This window comes from Sitophilus oryzae, unplaced genomic scaffold (genome assembly GCF_002938485.1).
Source record: "Sitophilus oryzae breed Bouriz unplaced genomic scaffold, Soryzae_2.0 scaffold_812_pilon_pilon, whole genome shotgun sequence".
NCBI lineage: Eukaryota > Metazoa > Arthropoda > Insecta > Coleoptera > Curculionidae > Sitophilus > Sitophilus oryzae.
In genome coordinates, this window is record NW_022147431.1 from 578,239 (window position 1) to 600,677 (window position 22,439).

General features: G+C 31.8%; 1 protein-coding gene across 1 annotated transcript in view; it reads right to left on the minus strand.

Moving 5' to 3' along the window:
- LOC115889254 (dynein heavy chain 12, axonemal) overlaps positions 1 to 22,439 on the minus strand; it is a 232,470-nt gene that overhangs the window by 180,825 nt on the left and 29,206 nt on the right. The window contains exons 3-4 of the mRNA XM_030909199.1: positions 17,764 to 18,078; positions 12,961 to 13,239 (exon numbers count right to left, since the gene is read on the minus strand). Coding sequence (XP_030765059.1) covers positions 12,961 to 13,239; positions 17,764 to 18,078 — 594 coding nt within the window. The remainder of the gene's footprint in view (positions 1 to 12,960; positions 13,240 to 17,763; positions 18,079 to 22,439) is intronic.

The window sequence follows — 22,439 nt, forward strand, 5'->3', positions numbered from 1 at the left end:
GAGCTGATATTAATTAGAGACAATTCTGATACTAATGCCATTATAACAACCGATAAAAATGAAACAGTAAAAATAATTTTAGACAAGTTAACGTGGAATATGCCTCACGTATCTGTAGGAGTTCCTCAAGAATTGTCACTTACAAAACTAATTGATCGCAATACTGATATTGTTATGGCATTTAGAAGTTGGGAGTTAGTAGAATATCCAGAACTTTTGAAAACAAACCGACATAATTGGTCCGTTAAAACATCTACAAAAGTTGAAACACCCAGACACATAATTCTAGCATTTCAAATTTCGAAAAGAGATGAAAAAACGGAAGATATGAGTCAGTTTAACGATATTGGGCTGAGAAATGTAAAAGTTTTCCTAAATGCCGAACGCTACCCATATAACGATCTAAATTTAGATATGGAGAATGATAAATTTGCCGTCTTGTATGACATGTATTCGCAATTTCAGTCAGCCTATTACGGTACAAAACCCGAACCGGTTTTTGATCCCGCAAATTTTCATAAACTCGCTCCCATTGTCTATATTAACTGTTTATACCAAAAGGACTTTTTACAAGCGGGCGCTCCAGTTGTCATGAGAGTGGAATTTGATTTGAAAAAGGACCTAGATAAGAATACATCAGCGTACTGTCTCATCTTACACGATAAAATTTTCTGCTATAATCCCCTAACAAAAATCGTAAAACAATTATAAAACCTGTTTAAAAACGAAAATCAAATTCATTCTAGTATAGGTTTTCTCTCAGAGTGTATGTGCACGCGACGTAATTGTCGGTGAAAAAGAGAGCGAGATGAAAGTTTTCTTAGATGTACAGGGCTTCAAAATTGAAAATGAGAAATTTGTGCCTAAAGAATTGGCAGCCTACAATGGACAACAACAAATATGTCATTATATTTTTAAAAGTCCCTTTCCCATGGATAACTTGTCACCTCATTATGCACGGCAAGCGATTTGGTTAATTAATAATTACCATTGTATAAAGTGGAACGAGGGTTTTACATCGTTGCATGAGTTTCATAAAATCATCAGAAATCTGACAGAAAAAGCCGAATGTGTCTACGTTAAAGGAAAGGAAAAGGCCGATTTTATTAGGAAACATTGCACAAGACCGGTACTAGAGCTGGACGAAAATCGACCTGGTGCCACTATAAGGAAAACATCACCTTCCTGTTTTTATCATACAAAATCACCCTGTATTTGTGCCTTATCAAATGTATTTAATTTATATAATTGTTTAATATCTAATTATATTCTTATTGTATGTAATAAAGACACTATTTTAAAAATAAATAGGTAGTTTTATTTTAAAAAAACAACGTTTAATGAAAACCAGTTTCGACTTGTTTAGAATAGAAAATCTACGACTGTATAGATTGTACACCAACCACAAGAAAATTTTTTATAGAAATTTTTTTTATAGAAAAAAAAAATGTATATAACATTATAAGTGCAATAAAAATCAATAAGGTTACTCTGACATTTACAAAGATTCAAACAAAGAAATATACTTGAATAGGAAAAAAAATCAGGGAAAGGGATATAATTAGCATAAAGATCTAAACTATATAACGCTACAACTTATAAACGTAAAACTATTCATTTTACAGATTGTCTTCACTGCATGTGACCAAACCAAACTAGTATTTTTCTAATTCTATACTATTTTTTATTTTTGCAATATGACCACAATTCCGTGTACTTTACTAATACAAAGTAAAGATAAACTTAATTTTCCTACTAAAATGCTTTTCGTTGTAACAAAACAATTATTTAGGTAAGTTATCTTAAAATATTATTAAATAAATAATACATTTTATATACATTATTTAGCTATGGTATCAAGGACATTTCCATTAAAAAAAATATGGTTTTCGTTGCCCTTACATACACCCCCAAAAATACAACACTGCAAAAAAAATTTGGGAATCTGCCAGTTAGATACGCACGATTGAAAATCGACAATGAAATTGAATTAAGCATGTTAGAGAAAGCCTGACACGCCTATAAATTTAATTTAACTGATGAGGAGGAGGAGGGGGAACCCTCCAACGCTGTAATGGCAAATGAAAAAAGTAAGTTATAAAAAAAAAATGAAATTTTATAAAATATCTTTGATAACACTTTCTAGATATTATATCTATGCTGCCATCACCGTTATCACCAACACCACCACCACCACCACAAGCATCAACGTCCCGCCAAGAAATTTCCGAATCTCAAATGACTTTTATCGGCGACAAAAACAACAACAACAACAATAGTGAGGATCATCACTCATCAAATTCAAAAAAACGGAAACATGATGGAGGAGATATAAAGAAAAATAAGAAAATGGCACAATTTGTAGACCCTATTATTATTATTGAAGGGGAAGAGGGCAGCTACGAAGGCGGCGGCGGCAGCAACAGTCAAGAATCGCAAAGATTTTTTTAAAATAACTGTTTTGTCTCTCTTTGAAGGCGCGCGGTATAATAAAACTGAATTAAATATACCGATTTAAAATTATAATTGCATTTTATTTCAATATGAGCAAGGGCGTGAGAAACAGGATATACCTATCGGAAAATATCCCCTCTTAGACACAGAATAAAAGTATTTATATGAAAATCTAGGTAAGTAATGTTCAGTTTTAATCAACTTTTAATTTAAAACGTTACAATTAAAATAATGTCTCAGAACAACAACAGCAGCAGCAGCAGCAGCAGCAGCAGCAAACAATCTTTTGAACACTTAAGTGAAGAGATTGTTAAAAGAATAGATCAAGTGGGTAAGTTAATTAAAATAAAAGAAGATTTTTTGAAATGGATAAAATATTTAAGAAATATAATTTCATTAACTAGAAAATATTTAAAATGTGAAAAAATCAACATTAAAAGCTACAATAAAGTAGAATCTAATTTATCTATTCTAAAATGTTTTTATGAAGTCCTCAAGTCAAAGTATAACATTAAATTTCGAAATTGCTCTAAATCTAAAAGTAAATGTTATATTTTATGCGAATTTTATTAAAATACAGAATAGTGAAACTGATATTAAACACTTTTCAACAAAAAATTCTGTCATTGATCAACAAACTAAATTAAAAGATTGGTACAAGGAATACGTTGAAAATAAAATTTTATCTAAATTGGAAGAGTTTCAGGAACGAGATTCAGGGTGGGCGCTTTATGAAATAATACAATTGAAGGTAAACATTAATCATTTCTGTCCTATCAATGTGGGTATTTCAACCTATGTTGAAATGCCTAGTTTTATAAAAAATACGAAAAGCGTTTTAAACATTCACAATAATGATCAGTATTGTTTCTTATACGCAATATTAGCCTATTTATATCCAGCACCTTTGAATAAACATCCTCAACGTGTCTCATCTTACCCTCATCCAAGTCAAATTTTAAAATATGAGGGAATATACTTTCCAATTAGTTTAAAAGATATTTGTAAATTTGAAAAAATGAATAATTTATCAATTAATGTTTTCACAATTGAAGAAAAAGATGTTGAACCAATAACCCTAAGCAAATATAATTTTTCTACATGCATCAATTTACTAATGCTTTCAAAATATCAACTAAATGATGATGTGGTAAAAGAGACCGATTTAATGGACGGAGATAATAGTGAAATAGTAAAAAATATTCAACTAAATCAATGTTATCATTTTGTTTTAATTACTAATTTATCTAGATTGCTAAATAGACAAGTTGGTTATAAAAGTCATAAAAAATGGTTTTGTAATCGATGTTTAAATAGTTTTTCTTCAGAAATGTACTTAAAACGACATATGGTCGATTGTAGAAATATTAATAAAACAAAAATTTCTGTACCTTCTGAGGCGAATAGCATTTTAAAATTTAAAAATTTTAAAAATAAAGAAAAAGCTCCATTTGCTATTTATGGAGATTTAGAATGCTTATTGGAGAAAAATACAGATTTAAATAGTTCTAGTAAAAGTATTAAGTATCAAAAGCACATCCCATTTACTATTGCTTATTATTTAAAATGTTCTTATGATGATTCGCTATCTAAATTTGAATTGTACACTGGCAAAGACTGTATTTCATGGTTTATTAAACAACTACATGAAATTGCTCTAAAAGTTAACAACATATTATCAAATCCCGTTCCAATGAAAAAACTTACCGAGGAACAAAAATACAGTTTTAATAACGAGAAAACCTGTTATATATGTTTAGCAGAATTTTTACCGACCGATAGAAAAGTTAAAGATCATTGTCATTTGACTGGCAACTATCGTGGATGTTGTCATTCCACTTGTAACCTAAACTATACAGATCAGCATGTAATTCCCGTAGTATTCCACTTTCTATCTGGATATGATAGCCATTTTTTAATTAGAGCCCTTAGTACTGAAATTCCTGGATCAATTTCACTTCTTCCTGTGAATAAGGAAAAATATATTTCATTTACTAAGTATATTGATAACACAAAAATTTCCTTTCGTTTTCTAGATTCATTTCGTTTTATGGCTAGCAGTTTAGATAAGTTAGCATCTTATTTAAACAAAAATCAAAAAAATATAATTAAAAAACATTGTAAGAGTGAAACTGAATTTGAGTTAGTACAAAGAAAAGGAATATTTCCATACGAATATCTAGATTGTTGGGAAAAATTAAGTGAAACGAAATTACCACCAAAAGAGGCATTTTACAGTACTCTAACAAATTGTCATATTAGCGAAAGTGAATATGATCATGCTAAAAATGTTTGGTATGAATTTCAGATACAAAATTTACAGCAATATGCCGAACTGTATCTTAAAACCGATGTATTGCTTTTATGTGACATTTTTGAAAATTTTAGAGAGTCCTGTATGCATACATATCAATTAGATAGCTTACATTATTTCTCTTCACCGGGCCTAGCTTTTGATTCGATGCTGAAAATTTCAAAAATTGAGCTAGAATTATTAGTAGACATTGATATGATTTTGTTTTTTGAAAGAGGTATCCGTGGTGGACTATCACAATGCTCCAATCGTTATGGGAAAGCAAATAATATTTACATGGGTAAAGAGGGGTATAATGAAAATGAACCTTCATCATATTTAATGTATTTCGATGTAAATAATTTATATGGAACTAGTATGGAGTTTACCATATTACCAAGTTAGTAATTTTAAATGGGTTGAGGACATATATTCAATTGATATACTTAATGTTCCTGATGATAACGAAATTGGCTACGTGATAGAAGTTGATATTAGCTATCCTAAAATTTACATGATAAACATGAGACTTACCACTCTGTTCGAACATTTAGTACCACCAACTTCACAATTAAAAATACCAAAAATTACTTGCTGCTTTTTAGATAAAAAAGGTATATTATTCATTATAGAAATTTAAAAACAAGCTTTCAGTTTGGGTTTAAAAATTGAAAAAATTAAAATTAATTCTTTTAGATAAAAAGGTATATTATTGGATGAATAAAATTTAAAACTAAGCTTTCCAGTGAGGCTTAGGAAACAAAGTAAAAACGATTTTGAAAAAAAATTTTATAAACTCATGAACAATGCGGTTTTTGGTAAAACAATGGAGAATGTTAGAAAATACAAAGATATTAAGTTGGTTACTAGGTGGGCGGGACGGTATGGGGCACGTGATTACATATCTAAACCAAATTTTAACAGTTGTACAATTTTCGATAACGATATGGTTATTATTGAAATGGACAGATTAAATGTATTATTTAATAAGCCTATATATGTCGGTTTCACTGTTCTAGATTTATCAAAGACATTTCTTTACGAATTTCATTATAATTATATGCAAAAAAAAAAATTTTCAAAGCCTCAAATTATTGTATACTGACACAGATTCTCTAATTTACCACATTTTTGATGACAATATATACACACATATAAAGAATGATATTCATAAATTTGATACATCAAATTATGATCCCGATAACGTTTACAATATTCCTTTAAGAAATAATAAAGTTTTAGGATTAATGAAAGATGAAAACAATGGTAAAAAATTTAATTGGTCTGAGATCGAAAATGTATACTTTTAAACTTTACATGAACAATTCGCAACAAAAATCTTTAAACAAAATGGAAAGTATGGAAAATAATAAGGAGAGTGATTTAAATATTGAAAAAGAAATTGATTATATATATATAATATTGATTTAAAAAAGAAAAAATTGGCGTAGGTACAACGCTGGTCAATATAAACCAAGAAATTAGGTATTACTAAATATGAAAATAATTATTTTTAAAAATAACTAATAATATTTTTTCTTTCAGATCGGTGTTTCCCTTCCTCTTCCAGTACCTCAATGCCTCGACCAATTATATTTGGGGAATATGCACTTTGTCCATACAACCAAAGTCACCAGGTGTTGAAGTCGCGCATTTTTAATCATATGTTAAAATGCAAAAAGAGAAAAGAAAATTATAATAGCAAATTCAACGAGGCATTGAAGACAAATCAATTAGAGCCGGGATTTGAATACGATCCACCGCCGCCGTTCCTTTCAAGAAATGGAAGAAAAAATTGGCGTAGGTACAACGCTGGTCAATATAAACCAAGAAATTAGGTATTACTAAATATGAAAATAATTATTTTTAAAAATAACTAATAATATTTTTTCTTTCAGATCGGTGTTTCCATAAAATATTAATAATTATAAAAACATATGTTCAATAAATGTGTATTACAAAAATATGTTGTTTTCTTATAAATACAATCTTGAATAACCTGAACAGAAAATTATTATTCTCTTACACGCCATTGCATACTAATTGAGCATTATCCTTGACATTCAGCAAGGTAACAGAGCTTTACCGTTATTCCATAAAAAGTGAAATTACATATATCCATCAAAGACAAGTTAAGACTCGCTTTTAATCTTGTTATTCGCTTTATTAATATTAATTTTCTTTTCTTTTATTAGCTTTGTAAAAATTTGTCACCAAATATACTATTGTTGATGAAGGAAAAATAATAAAAAAGTTCCTTAAAAATATTTAAGTTAAAATAAATAATAAACACTTTTAAATAAAAGTCCAAATAAAAAATTTTACACTAAAAACTATGTAAGAGAATATTACTTTGTTTTAGGTAGAAAAATAACTAATTTTAAATAATGGACCAAATTTAAATTTTACACTCAAAAAAATATGAAAAAAATATTTATATCAGACTATAGATATTGTTTGGGTAGATTTTTTTTTAAAAAAAGAAATAAAACATTAAATTATTTTCGTTGAATGTTTATTTTTCATATAATTTGAAAATATTACCTACATTAAAAACATTTTTTTTTATGATGATCCAAAACCCTTTGTGCCTCGAACAGTTTCTATTGACATATCGGTACATTCAATCAGCGAGGGATACTCAATTTTATGGCAAATCATCTGTGCTATTCGGTCCCCCCGTTTAATTTCAAACTTTTTATTACTAATATAAAATAACAAAATTTTAACTTCGCCCCGATAGTCTTCATCAATAACACCAGCTGGAATAAAGAGAAAACAAAAAAAAATAAATAATCAATATTTTATTAGTGGCAAAATTTACCTCCACAAAGAATGGAACAGTTCAAAGCCAAACTTGACCGAGCTTCAATCTTCAAAAAAGATCCTCCAGGAATTTCCACTTGCAGTCCCGTATTTATCAATAATTTAGCATAAGATTATATTCGATATACGGGGTGCACAAATAATATTGTTATAATAATATGTTTACTTTTTTATTATTATTTATGTATATTTTTTGGTGGAATTGGTTAGGATGCATTGCGCAGGCCCATTGTTTACACTTTTTTTGGCACAGGCCTCCCCCAAAAAAAAACCCTGGGGCAAAACAAAAATATTAAAAAATAGAAAAAATATAAATTTGGCAACACTGGCCAAACCAAACCAAACCAATCCGAATCTGGATAGGTCAGGAAATGGCCACCATCTTTAACATCTTGGAAATAGCCGCCATCTTTAACATCTTTTTGAATCCATAAGGTGTCATAGCAGCACCGTTGTAAAAGTGTCATAGCAACACCATTGTATTACTACTACATTAAATGAACTGTGACTTTTAACGGCTGGGCCGGGCTGGGCGGGGCGGGGCGCCTTGCATAAGATTATATTCGATATACGGGGTGCACAAATAATATTGTTATAATAATATGTTTACTTTTTTATTATTATTTATGTATATTTTTTGGTGGAATTGGTTAGGATGCATTGCGCAAGCCCATTGTTTACACTTTTTTTGGCACAGGCCTCCCCCCAAAAAAAAACCCTGGGGCAAAACAAAAATATTAAAAAATAGAAAAAATATAAATTTGGCAACACTGGCCAAACCAAACCAAACCAATCCGAATCTGGATAGGTCAGGAAATGGCCACCATCTTTAACATCTTGGAAATAGCCGCCATCTTTAACATCTTTTTGAATCCATAAGGTGTCATAGCAGCACCGTTGTAAAAGTGTCATAGCAACACCATTGTATTATTACTACATTAAATGAACTGTGACTTTTAACGGCTGGGCTGGGCTGGGCGGGGCGGGGCGCCTTGCATAAGATTATATTCGATATACGGGGTGCACAAATAATATTGTTATAATAATATGTTTACTTTTTTATTATTATTTATGTATATTTTTTGGTGGAATTGGTTAGGATGCATTGCGCAGGCCCATTCTTTACACTTTTTTTGGCACAGGCCTCCCCCCAAAAAAAACCCTGGGGCAAAACAAAAATATTAAAAAATAGAAAAAATATAAATTTGGCAACACTGGCCAAACCAAACCAAACCAATCCGAATCTGGATAGGTCAGGAAATGGCCACCATCTTTAACATCTTGGAAATAGCCGCCATCTTTAACATCTTTTTGAATCCATAAGGTGTCATAGCAGCACCGTTGTAAAAGTGTCATAGCAGCACCATTGTATTACTACTTCTATCAAATAGAGTAAAAAATACCGAGGGTGTCATTTAAAAATCAAAAGTTGTAGGCATTTCCGGTGAAACAGGAAGTGACCAAAAACAATCGAATACGTCCAATCAATCCTAATTTATGTCATATACTAACATAACAAATCTCGTTTTTTTATCTGAAAAAAATAAAAAGTTATAGAGATGAGCCATTTTGAGACGCACCAGGTATAGTTATTGTGCAAATGATCTTTCGTTTGTTTTTGATATATTTATATACTAAAATACTGTCACTACAATCTAATTGGAATATAAATTCGTATGGTGATACGTATAATGATGACAAAGAACTGACAAACTTGCCTGTGTTCATAACTTATCCGATTATGATTCTCATTTTTACGTATGAAGTGTCAAAAGTTGATATAGTCCAATCCCGAGCAAATTCGACAAAGAGAATAAATTGGTAAAAATGAAGTGGGGAGTTCACTTTCACCATTTTATTATCCTCGCCAATTTGTGCTCGTCATCAGGGCTCAATGGAAAATATCCTACTGAAGAAAAGTGGATTTGCTTCGGGAATAATTGAGAACAACCCAGAGAATAACGCCAACGATATTTTGATCTAAAGATTTCTTAGTTGTACCTAATTATCATATAAAACATACAGGATCGCTGTTATGTATGGATTGTTAGGTAAAATATAGAAGTTATCGCAAAAAGTTAAATATAAAAGTTATAGGGTTTATAAATATCTATTAGCGGGTAATAAATTTAAGTATACAGGGTCGGCCATAAAATCGTGGCACACCAAAGTTTTATTTTTTTAATTGGAACCCCCTGTATATTATTGCATATTTCGGTTCTTCCTTCAATTCTAAACAAAAATTGCAATACATACAATTTAGCTCAAACCAACCGTTTCCGAGTTATTGACTTTTGAAAATATCAATTAAACAATTTGATTTAATTAATTTTGATATGTTCAGTTTCATTTAACGATGCCATTCTGCCAAAACTGTGATATTTAATAATATTTGACATTAATTCTCAAGTTTGCATTTATAGATACATATATAAAATGAGAGTATATCAAGTCTGGAAATTACAAAATTTTCGTTTAACATTTTAATTCTTCAATTTATGTACATTCTGTATCACGATTATTGCTTAAAATTGAAGAAAGAATTGGAATATTCAATAATATACAGGGAGTTTCATTTAAAAAAATAAAGTTTGATGTGACACAAATTTATGACCTACCCTGTATACTTAAATTTACTAGTAGCTAATAGGAATTTAAAAACCCACTACAACAGTATCGCAGTTTCGGCAGAATGGCATCATTAAATCAATAACTCGAAAACGGTTGGTTTAAAGTACATTGTGTGTATTTCGATTCTTGCTTAGAATTAAAATATGTAATAATATACAGGGGGTTCTATTTAAAAAAATGAAACTTTAATGTGCCACGACTTAATGAACTACCCTGTATACTTAAATTTATTACTCGCTAATAGATATTTAAAAACCACAACTTTTGTATTTATTTTTTTGCGGTACGTCCTCTATTTTACCTAATAATCGATGTTTTCAAAAAGAAACTTTCACCTTTTTGGCACAACTGTACAGGGTGTCCCATTTTAGTTGAAGAAGAAGGGTGTGGTTTGTACCAACCTGTCCCACTTTTTTGTCAAACGGAAAATGCTGCAAACAAAACTTTCTTAGCCTTCTTCGTTTCTGAGCTACACATTATAATCTAATTGGAATAGAAATTCGTATGGTGATACGGTAATTATAACAAAGAAATGACAAACTTGCCTGTGTTCATAACTTATCCGATTATGATAGTCATTTTTACGTGTGACGCGTCAAAGGTTGATATCGTTCAATCCATAGCAAAATCGACAAGAATAAATTGGTGAAAATGAAGTGGGTAGTTCAGGATCACCATTTTATTATCCTCGCCAAATTTGTGCTTGTCATCAGGGCTCGATGGAAAATATCCTACTGAAGAAAAGCGGAATCGTTTCGAGAATAATTGAAAACAACCCAGAGAATAACGCCAACGATATTTTGATCTAAAGATTTCTTATATAGTTACTAACCTAATTATCGTATAAAACAAACATTTCTCTCTTCACTATTTTAGGTTTTCAAGATATTTGCTTTTTCAACGAATTTTTCCACTAAAGTCTTTTCAAAAAGAAACGTTCACCGTTTTGGCACACCTGTACAGGGTGTCTCATTTTAGTTGAAATCATACAATATCTTCGTTATTGATTATAGAAGAGGGTGCAGTTTGCACCAACATGTCCCACTTTTTTGTCAAACGGAAAATGCTGTAAACAAAATTTTCTTAGCCTTCTTCGTTTCTGAGCTCCATTATATAGATCCATTATATCTAATTGGAATAGAAATTCGTATGGTGATACGTTTAATAATGACAAACTTGCCTGTGTTCATAACTTATCCGATTATTTTCTTAGCCTTCTTCGTTTCTGAGCTACGTTATAATCTAACTGGAATAGAAATTCGTATGGTGATACGTTTAATGATGACAAAGAAATGACAAACTTGCCTGTATTCATAACTTATCCGATTATCATAGCCATTTTCACGTATGAAGCGTCAAAAGTTGATATCGTCCAATTACGAGCAAATTCGGCAAGGAGAATGAATTAGTGAAAGTGAAGTGGGGAGTTCAATTTCACCATTTTATTATCCTCGCCAAATTTGTGCTCGTCACGATAGAAAATATCCTACTGAAGAAAAGCGGAATCGTTTCGGGAATAATTGAAAACAACCCAGAGAATAACGCCAACGATTTTTTGATCTAAAGATTTCTTATATAGTTCATATATCTCTTTTAACTATTTTCGGTTTTCAAGATATTTACTTTTTCAACAAATTTGCGTATTTTTCCACTAAAATCTTTTCAAAAAGAAACTTTCACCTTTTTGGCACACCTGTACAGGGTTTCCCATTTTAGTTGAAATCATACGGCATCTCCGTTATTAGTGAAGATAGAAGGGTGCGGTTTGTACCAACCTGTCCCACTTTTTTGTCAAACGAAAAATGCTGTAAACAAAATTTTCTTAGCCTTCTTCGTTTCTGAGCTACATTATAATCTAATTGGAATAGAAATTCGTATGATACGTTAATGATGACAAAGAAATGACAAACTTGCCTATGTTCATAACTTATCCGATTACGATAGAAATTTTTACGTACGAACCGTCAAAAGTTGATATCGTCCAATCCCGAGCAAATTCGGCGAGGAGAATAACTTGATGAAAGTGAAGTGGGGAGTTCACTTTTACCATTTTTTTTATTGCCCTCGAGTGTTTTTGAAAATTTTGCAATTTGGGACGCCCCTCCGTATCTTTATTCTCTCGTTATTATGAAAGGTATCGAGGAGGCGAAAACTGAGTAAATTAAAAATATTTTTGAGAAGCTCATAGCAAGACCGATCATATGATTTATGAATATACAGATTGTTCCTGACCTGTGACATTTCGAGAAGAGTGTAGAGGCTGTTTAAAAGCTGAATAATTGTTAGTCCTTCGTACTCTAACGATAGAATCGTTTGTAGTAAACATCTCAATATACCTTTGTCGACAATAAAGTCAGAGAAACACAGGCATAACTCGCACTACGAAACTTATGAAGTTTTCATTTTTTAAGTGAGTTTTAGAATAAACACATTAAAATATAAGAAATATGCTGAAATATATAACATATTATACTCTAGAAACAACACAATTTATTGTGATTATCGTATCTTTAAAAAGTTATAATTTCTAGAAACATAAATTTTGAAATTTTAATATCTGTCGACAGTTATTAACGATTTAAAAATATGGAAACACTAGCTGTTTGTAATATGTTCAATAAGGTTCCAAAAATTAGTTCTACAACAAAAACCATATTTTTTTCGAAGTGTGCAGCCGAGCGTATTAAAACTTACCACTGAGCTAAACTGACCTCTAAAGACAAATGTTAAGATATTAGGGATAGAAAATTACTTACCTAGCATAGGTATCAGTTTCTCTATTGTCGTATCTACATATCTGATTGTACTTTGTAATCTCTCCTCGTATTCGAATTTAATTTGTTCGTACATACTGGAATTAATTTCAAGGATAGGTTCTATATTTATCAACCAATGTACAGTCTCAGCATTTAATTCTAAATGTTCTTTGGTAATAGTTCCAAATTCGACGAGGTTCGTTAAATTGGTAAGCATGAGCTCAATTCTTTCTCTGAGTTGATGAATAAGAACGGTTTTTGCCCAAATCATATATTTTCCTATAAATTAATGAATTACAGGAACATAAAGAAAACTAAAATATCTTAGTATTGAATTGATTTTCAAATTCTATAAATAGTAGCAAGCATTACGTTACTCCATTTTTATCAATTAAACTTTTAGTTACGTAATCGAGGGCGAGATTTTTAAATTCATTGTTGCCAACCATGGACATATTCGGCGCCGGGCTGACTAACTGGAATTTAAATTTCCCGCTGGGGATTCAGGTGGTAGCTCTGCTGTAAGAAATGTCAAGTTGCCGCATTTATTTATTTATTTCCTGACGTTGTCATTCGTTCTGACACTAGTTTTATATTAGGAGTTTTTGGTTCAAATAAATAGTGTTGTGATACTTTAAGCTTAAAACGTAGAGGGATTTGCTTGCATCAGCATCACAGGTGCCATGAGAACATACCCAACAGAAGCAAAGGAGATCATACTAGACCTAACACCACTGCATATTGTCGTCGGTAGTTATTCCAATGCGACAATGATTAGAATGGTCATTGGTTGATGGAAACAGGACTGGGAGAATTTTCATGTCAGGGGCTTGGAACACCCTCAAAAATAAAATTCCACTCCTCCAACTCCCAGTAGATGAAATATCAAGAATTTAGGACTGTGAGAAATACCTCACTGTAGTATTGAGCAATAAAAAGGATTTGACGAGAGAAACGTTTTCTCAGCATGTATAAGACCATACCATAACGTGGTATACTGATGCTTTTAAATATTCATGATAGGAGTATATAGTTATAATTAATAGATCGTTTAAGGTCTCTATAATATCAGTTGACTGGCCCTGATATACATCTTCCAAGACAAGCATATCGTTTTCGAACATAAGTATAATAGGGAAGGGTATCGGGTAGCCAACAAAGAATGAACGCCAGCTGTATCTCAGAAACTACTTATCGTATAACTCGTCAAAAAAATTTCTAAATTATCGTCAAGTTCAAAGAATTTCCGCTAGGGGGGGCTTCTGTTGTGGACAAAAAGAAATCGAGTTTTTTCTCAAAAATATCTATTGCAATTAATGGAATATTTGCAATTGAGGGGCTCAGATGAAACTGATGAAAGGTAGTACAAGTGCTAATTGCATTGTTTTAAAATAATGCAAGATAAATTGGAACAACTATTAAAAAATCTAGGTTGACGCAATCACAACAAATATATCTTAAGTGGTTTTGAAAAAGAGGATATTGCTTATATTTTCAAACAAACAAACAACGCTTTATTGTGCAAAAAGCCAAAACAGCTTCATCGACAAAGCACTCACAAAACAAACAAAAGCACAAAAAAATATTTAAATAACAAAAAATACACAATACAAATCATACAGTTCAAAAAAAATTAAGTCATTCAAATTACAAAAAGAACATACATGAACAATTGAAGAACAGTAAGCAGTAAATAGATATAATTTTAAGAGTTATAAAATATTAAATACTTGACCTTTGACCAGTGTGTGAGATGATCAAAATTTTAAAATTCAAAATTTTTCATAATTAAACATCAACAAAAAAGTCGTTTATCGCATATAGGGCTCTCTCCAGTAAGTATGATTTTGGAGCTTTGCGAAATGCGGGAAAGAATGAAAGCGACTTGATATTCAAAGGCAGATGATTGTACATTTTTTGGCATTGTACAGTATTGAACCTTTAACTAGTTCTGAGCTCGGGGTTGGCAGATAAAAGGTCTTTTCGGGTTCTTGTTATTCCCGATTCTGAACCGTCCTAGAACTCTGCAGCGCATGCGCAAATGAAATAATGTCTTCATATTTCCTTCTGCCCATACGCATCACAGTTCTAGGTCGGTTCAAAATCGGTAATAACAAGAACCCGAAAAAAGCAATAGATCGTGCTCCGCATTCCTAAATGGATAGTTATGAGATGGCCTTTCGGGAATAGCAGATATGTGCTTGCGGATTAAGCAAACGGATTCAAAAATGAATAAAGTCAGTCAGTTTTTGAATTTTTTAAAGAAACTCTGGCAGTGAGTTCTACTGTTCAGTCCCAATAAATATCGAACTGCTCTCTTTTGAAGTCTGAAAATACGATCAAATTGTGTTGCGCAGCAAGTACCCAAGAATGGAAGGGCATAACGAAGATGTGACTCAAAAACGGCATAATAGGTAGTAATAGAGATTGATAAGTTAAGTTCCTTAGAAACTGATCTTAGCGCAAAACAGGCAGCGCTTAGTTTCTTTGATAGAGCTTAGATGTGAAAGTCCCATTTTAACGAGTTGTCTACAACAAGTCCTAAGAATTTCACAGAGTCCACGACGTCAATAGAGGTGTTATTAAGTACAAAAGGTTGTATAGTACTTTTATATGACAAAACTTTAGTTTTTGATAGGTTGAGACATAGGAGATTAGAATCGCACCAAGATTTAATGGTGCGTAAGTCACTGGATATAGTATCATATAGTGCCGTAACATCTGGGCCGCTCCAAGTGAAACTAGTAACGTCCGCCAAAAGGCAGATGTTACCGCTAATATCTAGATTTGCAATGTCGTTGATAAACACCAGAAACAAAATAGGACCAAGTACTGAACCCTGACGGACGCCACATTGTATAGGCTTACAAGAAGACATAGACGTATTAATCTTCACAAGCTGCCTTCTGTTGCCAAGATATGACTTATGCGTATGCTTGTTATCTGAATGGTCAATCTGCGTCGAACTAGACTTTTTTTCAATTTGTGGGTTACTTTTAATATTCTTTGGAGGAATGCTCTTGGATGTCTTTTCACGGAGGCCAACTTTTCCAGCATGAATGCCATTTTATTTACACTCAAATGCAAATCACCCAACTCCTTTGATAAGTCTTCCTTTGATGAGTCATGAATTTGGACCTTAATAGACTCATCATGATTGTCCAGTAAAATAGACATTGAGTTGAAAATATCTTGCTTCATAACCCTGATGGAATGGAATAAAGATTATTGTCTACCATCGGACAAACTGGTATGGAGGCTGTGAATGTCATCCACTTTCTTGTACAAGCTCTTCCACTTGGAGTCATGGTAACTCAAAATATCATACATCTCACTAATGACCGGAAGGAGATCATTGTTCTTCTTTAGACAGGTTCCCAGAGCTTCGACAGTGTCTAGAGAGGCTTGCGATTTTTGAACTTGAGTTACTTTGTCATGAAGATATTTTAACGTGGGTGAGTCACAGATGTTGCAGGAAAATCTGATATTGTTGAACTTGTGTTGGCAGAGTATTTTTGTTGTTGTTTTATCTAACCCAGTACAGGACATGCAAAAGTTCCGGCGACATTCTCCATTACAACAAAGTTTATATTTGTCCTTTTCCGAGACGACCTTCTGACAGGAATCACACTTAAACTCATCAATGACAGCGTAACGGAAAAGAGATTAGGCAAATAAACTGAATATAGTAAACACACGCACAACCAAACTTAGCACGCCGCGCCGTAAGGTTGAAGTTCAATAATTATAAATAAAGGTTAATGGTCTCAATACCAAGTCGAGATTTATAACAAAAAAGAACACGCAAACTAGCACGTCGCCACGTTGTCAGGTTACCAGAGTACATCAAAACAGAGAACAACGCAAATTCAAATAAAGCCTCCTTGTCAGAACGCTTTCAGTTATAGCATTATTGCTCTTAGTAAATATAATATTTATAAATATACGTTGCTGCACTTAGCTGGATTTAAACAAAAATGCCACCTGTAGGGGGGATTTCGTAGCTTTTATTTAAATCAAAATAACTCTAGATTGACTCAAGGGAATAATCAAACAATCGCTTGTATAAAAGAGCTTCTCTTCTTAATAATCTGCAGCATAACATTTATCTATATATTTTATATATAACCACTCTATTTTAATCAATTGAGTGGAATAAACAATCTATAATTTATCAGAGAAGAATTGCCAGTTTTGTTAAAAGACGTATTCTTTGGAATGCTCCAACAAATTCATTAGAAGTTACAAAGTAGTTATGGTATGCGCTGACTTTTTGAAAATGTTGTTCTTTCTTAAATCTATGCAAAATGAAATGAAATTTTTGTCTGTTGAAAAATTGCTGTTGTTTGTTGAAAAAATTGTGTTTGAGAAATAATTGAAATGCTTTAGCAAAATAAATGCTATGCAAACGCGTAATATTTGTTATGATGCCCTTTCGTTAACAAAACAAGATCGATGGAGTCAAACTTTATACTGCGGATTACTAAGGAAAATAAGATCTTTTAAACAAGCTTCAGTTTGTTTAATTTCATTACCCTGAACCAGAGTTATCCTTATTTTAATAAGAGCAAGTTAAAGCTTCCCCCCCCCCACTTTATTTTATGAAATAGGGAAAAATACACCATAGCACAAAAATTAGCAATAACAATATTTAAAATACCTCTTCAAGTGAATATTTACGAAAAAAATCCTAGTACAGCCGGTTTTCATTCTTAGTTGGCCAGCCATTACATATAATATAATTTATAAATTTTACTGCTTAAGGTTGGGGGTTTGTGGTAAGTAAAAAGAATGTTATAGTACCTTGTTCGATTAGACTCTCAGTCGTGGAGGGCTTAGTTAAAGCGTAAGTTTTTAAATCTTCAAATGTTTGACAAATATCTGCGTCTTCAGTAATATGAATATCACATAGGTTCGAAAAAATGCTTTCGATAATTACAGCTAGCGATTCTTTTATTGTCAACACATATTCAGAAAGAATCAACTGACCAATGGCAAAATATTCACTGGTTAATATACTGCTGGCCTTTTTGATATAATCCTGGTAATGCCAAATTTGTTCACAGCCAAAGTTGAATTTCGCATAAATATCCGTAGCATCAGCGGGATTGAGACTTTCTGAAATATTGATTCACTAATTTAAAGCAACTAACATGAGTTTTTGTCACTATTCCTTTCAGTGGCTCATATAGGAGAGGGGTAATGGTCACGGTAATGGGGTAATTAGGTTTTAATTAATTTACTCCTATAATGGGGTAACTATCGTAATAAAATAAAATTATTTAAAATTGTCACAAAAGAAATTAATAATATTAATTGAAATGTCCAGGGGAAAACATGATTAGCGCTATTTTACTAATTTTACAAGAGAGAGCGTTTTTTTCTGGCCGGTTGGTGGTTATCAGGTTCTTTCCCCGTATACAGGGTGGTGCACCTCATTCGCCTCGGTTGATTATACGAAAACGGAAAGATGTAGAAACAAAATATTTTTTGAGTATATGTGGGGAGGCAATGTGCACAATTTAAAATTATTTTGAAATATACAGGGTGTTTTTTATGGAACACCCAGTATTTTATTTCATTTTTGGATTCTTTAGCCCAAAAAAGGGCATTTATTATAAGGGTTAAATATGTTTAAAATCTTTGGTTTTTGAGATATTTAAAAATATTTAAATATGCATGCAACAATAGAATAGATTATTAACACCCTGTAGATTACATTTCAGAATTAATTCTTGTGCTATGTTTAAAGGTAGAGAAATAAACTTTACTGAAAAATGGTATTGCTTCCTTAAATTTATACAGGGGTATCAAAAATGGCTGATCTATTTTAAGGATTTATTTTAGATAAAAACTTTGTTATTTCAAATACAATACCCTATATTTTTTTAAATAAATCGAAGCAGATTCCAATGCTCTTTCAAACTATATTAGGGTTTCCTATACCTATCTAGCTCAGATTTTGAATAAAAAGCGATTTTTAAATAAAATTGCAATCAAGGTGGCTGGTGTCGCCATGGCAATTTTCTAGTGAGAGTTAGTAACTATTTTTAAAGTCGACATTAGTTTATAGACATTATTATTTGTAATTTATAACAGTTTACTTAAATTTACCTACAATAGTTTAATATAAGTAAGTATTCACTATTTTATCAAGAAAAATAAAGCAGTATCTGCTGGCGGAACGAATGGATATGTTACTAGTGATTTTATTTTGTGAGGAAAATTGCTTTTTGGCCTCAAGGGCTTATGCTCAAAGATATCCAAATAGGAGTCCTGATAAGCGTTCTTTTGAAAAACTACTTGTCCTATATCGCAGAGCTGGTAATGTGGTTTATAAAAAACTTATTAGGCAGAAACCCCTGTCATTGGAAGTGAAGAAAATGAATTTACCGTAATTGGCTCTTTTAAAGAAAATCCATATATCTACAAGTCATTGTAAAATAAATCAAAAACTACTTCTTCCTTTTTCTTGGTAGAATAATAAATACATATTTAATAAATATTACTTATTAAACTATTGAAAATAAATTAAATAAAAGTAAACTGCTATAAATTTAAATAATTTTAAATTAAATCCATAAACTATTGTCGACTTTAAAAATAGTTACTAACTGTCACTAGAAAATTGCCATGGCGACACCAGCCACCTTGATTGAAATTTTGTTTAAAAATCGTTTTTTATTCAAAATCTGAGCTAGATGGGTATAGGTAACCCTAATATAGTTTGAAAGAGCATTTAAATCTGCTTCGATTTATTTAAAAAAATACAGAGTTTTGTATTTGAAATAACGAAGTTTTTATGTAAAATAAATCCTTAAAATAGATCAGTAATTTTTGATACCCCTGTATAAATTTAAGGAAGCAATAACATTTTGCAGTAAAGTTTATTTCTCTACCTTTAAACTTAGCACAAGAATTAATTCTGAAATGTAATGCACAGGGTGTTAACAACCTATTCTATTATAGCATGCAAATTTAAATATCTTTAAATATCTCAAAAACTAAAGATTTTAAACATATTTAACCCTTATAATTAACGCCTTTTTTGGGCTCACGAATCCAAAAATGAAATAAAATACTGGGTGTTCCATAAGAAAAAATATAACTTTGGTATGGATCTTAGTTCTGAAACACCCTGTATATTTCAAATTAATTTTAAATTGTGCACTTTGCCTCCCCACGTGTACTCATAAAATATTTTGTTTCTACATCTTTCCGTTTTCGTATAATCAACCGAGGCGAATGAGGTGCGCCACCCTGTATATATTTTTACTAGACATACATATCATAGAATTTAACAGCTTATTGCCCTGCAGAGTTTATACATTTTGTAGAGACCGGTTAGACTCAAGGATACTATAGAGATAAGGAGAGTTCGATTCCTATCTTCCTGCACTGTCAGTTTTTTTACGTTGTCTAGGGACCGAGTTGAAGTTGGCGCTAAAGATTTTAGACAGTGACAGTTATTTTTGCGTTTGACGGACGAGCGCACAGTGCGGTGAAAGATAAATTTAGCGGGACAAAACCGTTTAGATAGAAATAAGCCAAAAAATGTGTACTGATAACAATAAATAGTAGACATTCCAAATGATATAAAAATGCATGAATATTCTTTGTATTTCGATACATTTTTATCAACCAAATTTGGTCGTTTTCTGCTCAGCAAGGCAGATATCATACGAAAACAAAATATTTACAAGTGCTTATACATTTTATTCCAAAGCCAAATTATGTTGAAGATTGCCAAAGGTATGTACTTTTCTACTGTACGTATATTATAGTTAAAATCCTTCGTGCCTTTGTTCTGCAGATATCAAACTTTTTTTCAAATATTGATATATTGAATGATGTAAATCTTTTGAGTTACCAATAGTTACCAACACAGGTAGTCACAGTCACAGGGAGTTCAAGCTTAACAGGTGAATGCCCAAAAGTTTCATTTCAATCGGATGGTATAAAAACAAAACAAAGACTCGTTAAAGGGTTAATTAAAGAGCATTCAGAAGAAGAATTGGGTTTTGCAAGTACTATGAGCTTTAGGGCTAGTGGGAGTAAGGATGCTGCTGTAATTGTTGAAACCTTAACTCCATCGAAAGGCACTGAGTTTAAAAAATTAATAGCTGCCCATACACGGAAAGGCCCGGCCTTCGGACTTGGCCTTTAGGCCGGGGGTTTCACTCAAATTACCATAGCAGAAATATATCCGCGGACTTTGCCTTTTACTCAAACAAATGCCCGGGCCCAAGGCCAAGTTCGAAGGCCGGACCTTTCCGTGTATGGGCAGCTAATGAATGACACCAATAGTCAGTTCGGCAATTTTCCTATACAAGACAAAAACATCCAAATGATGTTCTAGTTAAATAAAGCATGACGATATGCTAAAGCTTTTTTTTACTTTCTGATAATTTATAATAAAACTAAATGATTATTACTAGTTTTAATAAAAGTTTAAAAAACTGTCTTATATACTTACTATATATGAATTTACAATTACCGACTGTTAAAATTAAAATTAAAATATCTATCTTTTTTATTATTTCCAAAATAAAATAGATTTTTTAAAACAAAATAGATTTTTTAAAATAAAATATACAGGGTGTCACAAGATTACAAAGTAATTAAAAAATAACTGCTAAAGAGTTTTTTGTAAGTATTTCACCTGATATCATAATTTTATGTATTTGGCAATAGTTTGCAGTACGGTTTTTGTGTGTCATGTACGAATAATATCATAGTTTTATTATCTTGTATTTATTTATTTATTAATAAATTAAGTTGTTAATAAATAAATAAATCTAACCATATGGTTGCCATATATTAGACCATTTGCTACGTTCTTAGATTTTAAGTCCCAAACATCGCTCCTGAGATTTTGTCCCGCTAGAATAACCATCCGCCGCACTGTGGAGCGCTGGTCCCTGCGTGACGTAAGCATCCACGGCGACTACGATAGCGGCGATTTAACGCGATCGAACAGTCCTTTAGAATATAATTAGGCATTCCAACGACCTGTCAAAATCGATCCAATATGGTCGCTGAGGGCACACATGGCTGTATTTGCCTATTGCCTTGTGGTAGTTAAGCAAGATATTTGTTGCATTTAATACATTTTATAGCGATTTTAAGTTCATTTCGAGCCTTAATTGTTAGTCGTTAACATATGTATAGTACATTTTACTTGCCAGTGTATAAATTCTAGTAAAAACATAATATTTGGAGACTAGGTTAATGAAAGTTTATCATGCCTAAAACGTGTCTTGTTGTTAACTGCGGAAGTAGAGGGAATAGGGACAATTTACATTTTTATTGTGTCCCTACGATTACAAATCACCGGTTTGTAACAGAAAAAAAATGAATTGTCGAAGAAACGCCGTTCTCTTTGGTTGGCAGCCATAAAAAGAGACGATTTAACGGAGTCTATATTAAAAAATCAGAGGGTGTGTAGCAAACACTTTCTAACAGGTCAGTAATAAAAA